At 32.0% G+C, this 10,118-nt stretch overlaps 2 protein-coding genes across 2 annotated transcripts in view; one reads left to right on the top strand and one right to left on the bottom strand.

Annotated features, from left to right (window-relative positions):
• Positions 1-439: 439 nt before the first annotated feature.
• LOC138945288 (tRNA-uridine aminocarboxypropyltransferase 1) lies at positions 440-1,985 on the bottom strand. Its single transcript, XM_070316708.1, has 4 exons — positions 1,550-1,985; positions 1,326-1,466; positions 1,059-1,245; positions 440-972 (listed from the first exon to the last, which is right to left on the bottom strand). The coding sequence occupies exons 1-4, from the start codon at positions 1,781-1,783 to the stop codon at positions 626-628; spliced, it is 909 nt and encodes a 302-aa protein (XP_070172809.1). The 5' UTR covers positions 1,784-1,985; the 3' UTR covers positions 440-625.
• Positions 1,986-3,446: 1,461 nt separating this feature from the next.
• Positions 3,447-10,118, top strand: part of Dh44 (diuretic hormone 44) — a 32,682-nt gene continuing 26,010 nt past the window's right edge. The window contains exon 1 of the mRNA XM_070316302.1: positions 3,447-3,622. The gene's annotated coding sequence lies outside the window, so the exon portion shown is untranslated. The remainder of the gene's footprint in view (positions 3,623-10,118) is intronic.

Below are 10,118 nucleotides of genomic sequence, written 5' to 3'. Positions count from 1 at the left end.
ACGCGACGACGGGACGCGTGAGACGGAAGGGGAGAGAGAGAGAGAGAGAGAGAGAACAAATGGAGTGAAGCGAGCGCTGGTTGCGCGTTTTGACATCAGATAGCACTGCTACTTGTCGACATTACGCCGTTGTCGCGCCGTACCGCCTCCCTCGTATTTAGGTTAGAACCATTCCACGCGTCGTGCCTTGTCCCTATCTTACATGAAAGTAAACATTGATTGCCGGCGCAAAGGAGATATATATTTTTGTTTATCTTATCACAATGCTGTGCAGAATATACATTTACTTAGATTAACTAATTTGTATCTCATTCAATTGAGACACAAAAAGAGTTGAAATATTCTCAAGTATCTCTCCCTCTCTCTCCTTTTCAAAAATGTATTTTATCGTGCATATATATGTTTAGAAAAGAAATAATTTCCAAAAGCTCTTGAATGTGACGTAACATAAAAGTAATAAAATTAGTTCGCCATCTTTCACATTTTTAATGTCGAATTATAAAGGAGTAATATTCTCAATGTCCTAATTTCATAAATCATCTGTAGAAATAATATAAGCAAAATTGTTCGCCCAAACACATAACGTTTTTCTATGCAAAAGAATTTATTAAGAGATAAAGTAGTTTCACGCGAGTGGCCTTTTATAAGCCTGTAATTGATCGTGATCGTATATCGAGTGAATCTTATCATACATATACTTGAAAAAGTATAAAAGATTATCGTATTGTCCATGATACTTTTGATTAATCTTTGCACATTCTTCCGTTTCCTTGTTATTAGTTATAGATTCCTGTTTCCCGTTCAACATGGACCTATGTATATCGGGGTATTCATCCGCTTTGAGAGCACACATGTGTAGCTCCACTAAAAATTGATGAATTGCTTCAATCGTCGCCAAATACCATCTTGGACTCTTCTTTTGGTAACGCCAGAATTGAGAGATCCTCGATTTTAAAATGATGCACTGTAGTTCTGCAAAAATTGCAAGTTTTATAGCGATCTAAAAAATGTTCTCTTTATCAATTTGTATAGAAAATGGATTCTCTTTTAACGTATACCTCTCAATCTTGGATCTTTATATATTGCTTTGGTTTGCTGCCATGTGCTGTCGATGAAAATGGCCCTTTTTATAGGAAATACGGTCTCGGTTCCATTTGCTGAAGTATCATTCTTCAGTTTCTTCTTTGTAAAGAGAGCCTCCACGCTTACAGTCTGCACACTTTTGCTAGGAAAGATTAAAACAGTCTAAGAGATGACAGTTCCTTAAGTTAATATTAATTCGCAAGAATCGCAAGACCAGAATAGATTGTTATTCTTCCTCTTACTTCCTCTTTATCTGATATATCTGGAAAATCGGGATATGTATAAATTTTCACATCCTCCGGCGCAAGTATCGCAGCGTGAATAGCAGTACTCTTGCCATCTATCTCGTGAGCATGCTTAATGATGTCGATTTTAATTGGTAGCTAAAAGGCAAAGAAATACAGCTCAAATTTTATTATAAATTAAGCAAAATCGGGGTCACGTATATAATTTTTAATCGGTCTACCTTCACACATGGAAAATACGAATTGTCGATGACAGGCACGCAACAAGTGTAACAGAAGAACTTGCGCGATTTACAACAGAGTTCACACTTTCTTCTACCCTCAAGTGTATTTAATATCCTGGAGTCACTAATTTTCAAGTTTCGAAAAGGTGCCCTGTCAATCGTTTTCTGTTTCATCTCTGACTCTGACAATCTGTCGATGTTGCTATCTTTGACGACGTGATACTCTGCCATATTTTGATAGTTCGAAATATCGTCGATTACTCATAATAACGGAACATTGCGTTTAACGAATATTATTCCCGATATTATTCATGAATAAACTAGTCTTGCTTATCGTGACGAGATATCACGACACGAAACTTGGATTCATAACAAACATGGCGAAATTATTTGACAAAAAAATCGAATGTAAACTTGTCGCATTTATTTCTTGTGTCGCCTTTATCGAATAATATTTCTATTAATATAATGTGTGTTAAAAATCTTTATTTTTTACATATTGTATTTTTAAATCTGTCTAAATATCTGCTCCGTTATAATATACGATCGTCGGTACGATAAATTTTCCAGTTATCGACGCGATGGCATAAATGATAAATAAAATGTTCGGACGAGGGCGCCACACGAGCTTTCTTTTTTTACGTTGCGATTATTTCAAATTGTTCGACGTTAACGTTCGTAAAGTTGCGATAATGTTTGATAGGCGCGAAAGTGATTTGCATACCTTTTGTTCGTAATAATAAGTGCGCAAAGTAAACAATTTTCCCGTATCGTTTGCATGGAGGGAGACTGAATTAATTCAAGTCGCGACAGCTTCAATTTGACTGGTAAGAAGATAATGCAATTTTAGAAATCTCACATTTAACCTTCTTGTATTGTATTATTGAACGGTCTGTCCGTAGCGTCCATTCTTCTTCGATTAAAAAGGATTGATGAGCAAGTAATATTAATTATAATTATATAATGGAAAATTGTTTCACGCAGATTTTTGTTTTGTAAAATACAAGAAAGTTGCAATTTTACATAATATATATTCTGTCATTTTTTTTTGCAGCTTTTTGAAACCTATACTTTTTGTACCTTCATTTTGTCGTCACGCATTCTTTTTCCACGCACTTAGCTTTTTGTCCCCTTTAATGGCACTGGTAAAGAATTCTGCGATAAAATGAGAGAAATGCAGTTAAAAATAACACAGATTTTCTTTCCAGAGTCAAAGTGTACGATCGAGTAGAGCGGATTTACGGTTGTTACCAGGGTTGGGAACGTTACTCTATAAAAGTAACGCGTTATCGTTACCGTTATTTTTTGTAAAAGGAAACTCGTTACCGTTACTCGTTACTGATTTTAAAAAGTTACGCTTTACCGTTACCGTTACTTGGAAAGTAACGATTCGTTACTTTTTCGTTATGTTTTTGTCTTTCGCAATGCTAAAATAAGCTATTAGATTATAAAATTATTTAATAATCAATATTAAATGTAATAATCTATGTTACAATTAAAAACTCTAAATTAGTCTCTATATAGCACAAGTGTTTTTTATATTAAACTTATTTAATGATTTTAATTTTTTTATGTTAATGTCTTTACTTTTCAACACACTTATCTTTATAGGAATTTAAATTGTAATTTACAAATTTCAAATTCGTCGAAAATTTTTATCGAACATTGTTTTTAAATATTGATAAGAGAAATATTGATATTATTAAGAGTGTATTCCAATATTCACTATCGGTATTGTAAAATCTATAATTTACGTTACTATAAATTTTCAGTACTGGCAGTGACTATCGGAATGCAGCCTATGATAGAAGGCTACAAAATATTTTTCAAAAAATACATCTATTCAATAGATATAAGATAATGAAGAACCAAAAAATAACGATGAAAGTAACGGCTAATTCGTTACCGTTACAAACGGAAAAACCTAACGATCGTTACCAAAAAAAGTAGCTGTAACGGTAACGATGTTACAAGTAACGCGTTACTTCCCAACCCCGGTTGTTACGTACAGACGAATGGCAGACGTTGATACCGAATTGCGAGTGGATCGAACGCGATTTTCACGAGAAGGTAAATCAACAGTCGCACTAATTGAGAAAGTTACGCTTGCTATAAATTTAATAAGATTATCGCAAATAATATAATAATTATATCGATTAAGGAGGGAAGCCTTATATATGTAAATGCATATTTTAGTTACAATCATTATTGTACGCAGACGCGCCATTCTTGTCTTTTTCAATATAAAATTTCCTTCAATTTAGTTTATTACTAACTCTCCTGCTTAAATCTAATTTTTCACATAATTATTTGGTGAGAGGAGGTGAAAAAGAGAGAATAAATAAATTTATTTTATCTGGTGGAGAGAAACTCCTTGAGACATATAAAAAATATAAGGATGAGTAAAAAATTTATAAATTTTTTGACAATAATAAAAAGAATTATAACACGGTGCTTTAAAATATAAGAAGAAAGGGAAAAGGAGAAAGAGAGAAAAACTATTTCTCTCTTTCTATATATATATATATATATAGTATTAATACAATTCATTGTATAATTTATCACCGCGAATAAGAATTGATTGGCTTTAATCAACCGATTGTATATAATTGTACGCTTGTATTTTTTTTTTTTTTTTTTTTGATTGGTCTTTCAATTTTACGTTTCTTCATGAAGAAATCGCACGCTTCCTTTCCCACTCCTCTGAAATGAATAACTGCAATAAGATCTAAGAAAGTAGACATTTCATAATTCCGATTGCGAGCTAGCTCTCTTGCTCCGAGCAATTAACGTCGCCATTTACTATACAGCGTAATAACAGCGCGGATCAAACTTTTTTATCTTTATCTTTCACATTGACTCTCTTATACAGTCTCCTGACTTTGTAAATGACAGACTACGCGCGTATCTTGTATAGAATTTTATTTTTTATTCAGATTTAGAACTTAAGATTTATCCAATTATTTGTGTGAACGCAACTCTTGATCTCTTATCGCAATTAAATAAAATGTAGTAGCGTGAGTTGTATATAATTTGCAACTCTAATTTACAACTATAATTTTTTAGCGTGTCAAAAAAATGAAAGGAAAAAACGCAAGAATATTAATGAATATTTCGTTGCTTAAAACTAGTTGTATTTATTTTTTGAATAAATTATCAGATATATAGTCGAAGTCAAAAAAAGAGTATATATACTGTATAACATTCTTTTAATAAATCTTAATCTTTAACAAATTGGATAAATTATGCAAATCAGTATTTATAGATAAAAATGTGTATTAACATATATTGCATAAGATGATTAATTAATTATTTATTTACGATAATTTGTTTAAATAGACTTTCTCTCTCTCTCTCTCTCTCTCTCTTTATTCTCAAATATTTTGGGAATTAAATAATTATTAAAATTAAAATACGAGAAAGTAAAATATTTTAACATTTTTTATTTTGATCGAATAATATATACGTTTAATATATATACGTCAAATAAAATATCGCTCTCCTTTTATTTGATATACGCTAAGATATTAGCTAAAATCGGTAAAAGAAATAACAAAGTTTTTTTTCGCCGGATGATACTATTTACGCGAATTACGACATTGTTGCAAGAACACGTTTTCTCCCACGATTTTTGCGAGATTTGACATTAGCATGCTCGTAACTCATAATTATACGGACAGAAAACACGTTCTCTTGTATGGGTGTTGTACGTATGTATATATATATTTACATTTATAAATTTTCGTAGGACGCCGGGCGCCGATCGGGCAATTGCAATTTATCTGCCAAATATATATGCATATTACACGTTTGCCAAAATTGTCAAACGCGTCGCGTCATTTGTATATCTCTATCTTGGTCATGCGTGCAAACATTTAGTTTTCACGCTTCAAAATACAGCCGTTGACAGAAATCTAACGTCATTTAATCGCATACGTAATTTAATCCGACAACTCTCTGAATTTGAGACGAGAGATCTTGCTTAAAATACACTCGTCTTGCCATTAATTCCCCTACTCTCTTTCGGACAATAACAAACGTTACCATTGTAACAGTTTCAAAACGACAACATATTTAACGAAGGATTCGGCAAAAGAAACAGGACTAGTCGAAATGATTAATTCAGACACACGGACGATATAGTTCTCGTGGACGGTCTGATTGCGTTTATCGATCCACTTGTGCTTCGTTTCCATTATGCGTTCACTGGGCTCGCCCGATGCTTCGAGTCGAATGCCACGGATATCCGAGTGCGTGAATGTTAAGTGCTTTTGTACGTAAATGTTATAGCGATGTTCGCAATATTATTTATATTAACGCACCGTTAAGCTATTATTCTCTCACGCAAGACTTATGTTTATAAAAGAATTTACGTATGTAAAAGTAATGTTCTCTTCCCATATTGTTTTCAATACAGGGATGTCGCGGAATTATGCAAAATTTGTAACAAATGCGTAATACATTCAGCTTTTCCAAAACTAAAAGAAAAGAAAAAGAAAAATTCAGATTTGTCTTTATTTGTGCGCGCAAACTTTTTCTTTTGCACAAAAAAACTTTTGGAAAATGAAGAATGTTAATTTTGCTTTAATCCTTAATTTGTTTCAACTTGCTTTCTCCTCTTTCATACAATTTCGAGTAGAAATCGTTCTTTTAATCGAAATTAAATTTCCTTTTTTTTTTTTTTTTTTAGACATTAAATATTTCAACGATCGAACTCTGATTTTGAAATTTCTGTCACAATTTTTTGAAATTAATAAACTAAATTTATTAAATTAACTGATAAATTTTGCTATCTATTTATTTTTTCGAATTTACGAGATATATCGAAAGTTTGCTTCATAGTGAGAAATCTTGATTAGGGTAAGATCTCAGTTCCAATTTCAATATCGAATACAAAATTGCGACACATGGCGTTACAAAGCATTTACAGGTATCGTAGTACCAGATATCACTGATCGTGCGTAAGCCGCGTCTCGTTGGGCATATTTTTTTCATCTGACAAAAAAAGAGTCGCGCACAATCTCGCCGCGAAATCGAATGAAATGGATGATTGATCTCTTTTGTTCATTGCAATTGCCGATGCAACGACGTGCGAATAAAATATCGATAGCATGCGCGCGTTCACATACATATACATACATACATACATACGTACACGCGAGCAGGTGGAGTACACACGCCCGCGAGTTAATTAATTCTCCTTTTAATCCGACACCTGCTTCGTAAATCGCTAAAAGTCGAGTGCAGCTTCTACGCTTCTGTTCGTCTCACACACACCTACACACTTGTGCACGCGCATACGTCGTGATTGCGTCTGAATACGTGTAGCTTATCCGACTGGAATTTGCTGTATAATTTTGTTTGATCTTCGACTGAAAGAGATTAGGGCGGGATCATTAAAATTTCGAGAAAATACCTTTATGAATCCTCTTGTGTTTTTTATATTTTGTTCTTAAGCGATATATTGTATTATAATTTTTCAATTAATTCTTTTGATCATTATCGTTATTTTGCCGATATTACATCGATTATATACTATATCATAATATCGAATGAGATAATAATGTTAAAAACCAAGTTCCCTGTTACGGTGAAATATTATAACAATCTTTTATTTCTTTACTATAGATATAGAAGAACGAGGAAATACATTTTTTTTCTTTTTCTATATTTTAGAGTTTAGATGCTTTGTGTTAGATGTTTTTCACGTGTGGTATTCGTCTTTTGTAAAACAATCTCACGTAGACACACGATATGTTTTTGTCGACTTGTAATTAAATTAGTAAAATAGCTCCTTTTACGCTGTTCGCGAATTCTGTTTCTCTTGCCTTTTTATGTGTGTGAATATACTGGACAGAACGGAAAACATTTGTTTCTTTATTCTTAGAATATTATAGTCTTTAAGAAAAATTCATATGCTGATTTGAAAAGTATTACCGTGACGTATTTATCGCGTTTAGCGTGTATTAATTTAATAAATAATTAATTTTAAGAGATACGCAGTAATTTTTTAAATAAATATTTTTGAAATTAGCGAACGTATATATATATATAAATTGATCAAAAATATTTAATGAGATCGTGTTTCAAATACGAAATCTGGCATCTATTTTGTTCTCGTAATTCGGACGAATTTTACGGATTTCGATGAAGCGTCGGTTCAGACGACTAGTTACTCCACTGCGAGAACTAGTCGACTTTTCGATGCATACCGATATCGCAACTACTCATCTTTTCGAATATTTAGCATGAATATTTGATTGTTTTATAGATTCTTAATTACAATAGCGATGAATCATTCACATTATTATTTATGTAATATTAAATCATAAATAATATTAAAAACATTCTCAGTTTGACAGATTAATTAATTCTCTTAAAGTTGAATTTACATGTGCGTGTAATAATCAGAATATAAACAAACGAAATGACATTGCTTTTGAATGGTAACGTAAAGAAATATATACTTCGACAATTACTAGATGAGAAAAAATTTGCAATCATATCTATATCGGTACGCTCGTCCATATATCGTTGCTGATATCAGTTTCTGATATCGACATCGAGAGCTCTAGAACAGAGCCCGGACGATGGAAGTGCTAATAGCAGAGATGGCCAGGCGGGACGATGTTGGACGCAATCATAAAGTTGCACTTCCATGACGCGCTGCTTAATTATTTTAGGGTGGAATTTCACAGTGGCGCGGCGAGTAGTGGTTTCGACAATATATTCGTCGTCATACCGTTAAGTGGATCTTATCGTCGATTATTTTATTGGATTAATGAATGACGCGGCGTTTTATTCGTGCATCCTTCCGTTATCTCTTTCATTCGAGTCTTGATTCTTGCTCGTAGTTTTAAAATGATTTCTCTTCGTTCGAATTCTTTTCGTGATAAGCTTTTACAACGATAAAATATTTTTTTGTTTGTTTTTGTTTTAATCTAAATATTATTTTTAGAATTAACACATTTATTTGTAAAATTATGCGCGACTCGATTTTTCGATATTTTATCATTTACATAGATAGATATATGTATTGCATGTTTTATTATATCGTTGTGTTGTTCTCGTGAACTGAAAGTAACGGATATTAACAAGTTATTTTATATAAAATATTATTTCAAAAGAAGGAAGAAAATATTGTTTATACGGTATCTACTGCCGCATAAAATATTATTGTACATTTATATATATCTTTTTTTATTTATCTATAAAAAAAAGATTTACGAAAATATATGACACAATGTCATATTTATTAAAATATCGTTATTATGTCAGAGCGTGCCATTAAAGTTTTACGTAAATGCCGTTTGTATTTGTAGATGTTACGCTCGCGTACGCGTTCCTCGCGAGTATACTTACATACATTACACACATATATGGGAAATATGAAATAATAAAATCTCTGGCAACATGTAGAATGTTTTATTGCCATTTTCGAAATATAATTGAATAGTTGAACGAATCCTGGCGTAAATTCAGTTAACTTCATTATCGTGTTTGCGCAGATGTTGCATTTTCATAATCATTGCCGCTAGCATTTCTCCGTATAGGTAGATAAACGCGACGACGCGTGTGTAAACAATATTATTATTAATACTGTACAAATATTATAATATATTTTTGCATTGCATATTTTTTATATCTAATATTGTATTAGCTATCTATTAGGATTGTGCGTAATAATCATTCACCAATTTTTCTTTTACGGAAATGACAGAAATTATACTTGCCATAAAATTAAATAATTTACAGCGTATTTATTCGCGTAACTTCAACATTTATCCATTCTTGTTGATAATTTACGTTTCAATTTGTTCTTTTATCTCGTGTTTGTTCACTTTGAAGTAGAAATATTCTTACAATAAGCTATTGTATGCCACAGCTATTTTCTTATGGGTATTGTTACTTCGAACGGCAAATAAAAATAAGGAAAGAAAAAGAGGGAAAGATGTACCGTTCCTTATTACGATTTCTTCGGCAATTTCGTCCTACGCTGTTAATATACATTTTTTTTATATTTCCGTGCGGGTTTGATAAGAGCAAGATTAATATCAATTAATTAAATATTCTGTTTTCACACACACCACATTTCGAACGATGTTCGTTTATTTATAAAACGGATGGAGAAAATATTTTTGGTATAATCTAATTAATTTAATATTTATTCGACATGAATAAGTCAAAAGAGATTAAAAGAGGTTTTCACAGACGAATTATATGTGAATTATATACATGAAGGGCCTCTCGTTTTTCGAGTAGTACGGATTTTTATGAATAGACAGGATTGGGAATGTTACTCTACAAAAAGTAACGCTTTACCGTTACCGTTATTTTTTGTAAAAGGTAACTCGTTACCGTTACTCGTTACTGATTTTAAAAAGTTACGCTTTACCGTTACCGTTACTTGGAAAGTAACGATTCGTTACTTTTTCGTTATGTTTTTGTCTTTCGCAATGCTAAAATAAGCTATTAGATTATAAAATTATTTAATAATCAATATTAAATGTAATAATCTATGTTACAATTAAAAACTCTAAATTAGTCTCTATATAGCACAAGTGTT

The sequence above is a fragment of the Polyergus mexicanus genome, unplaced genomic scaffold (assembly GCF_030449975.1).
Source record: "Polyergus mexicanus isolate NDT 795.1 unplaced genomic scaffold, iyPolMexi1.0 SCAF_3, whole genome shotgun sequence".
NCBI classification, from domain to species: domain Eukaryota; kingdom Metazoa; phylum Arthropoda; class Insecta; order Hymenoptera; family Formicidae; genus Polyergus; species Polyergus mexicanus.
Note: the sequence above shows the minus strand (reverse complement) of the source record. Positions and strands in the feature narration are given on the sequence as shown.

What these genes read in the sequence shown, in the direction of transcription:
- LOC138945288 (XM_070316708.1), bottom strand. Translation starts at nt 1,783, where the DNA reads ATGGCAGAGTATCACGTCGTCAAAGATAGCAACATCGACAGATTGTCA. An exon ending in CGTATTTTCCATGTGTGAAG is followed by an intron (nt 1,467 to 1,549) that starts GTAGACCGATTA and finishes TTTGCCTTTTAG; the next exon opens with CTACCAATTAAAATCGACAT. An exon ending in ATATATCAGATAAAGAGGAA is followed by an intron (nt 1,246 to 1,325) that starts GTAAGAGGAAGA and finishes GTCATCTCTTAG; the next exon opens with ACTGTTTTAATCTTTCCTAG.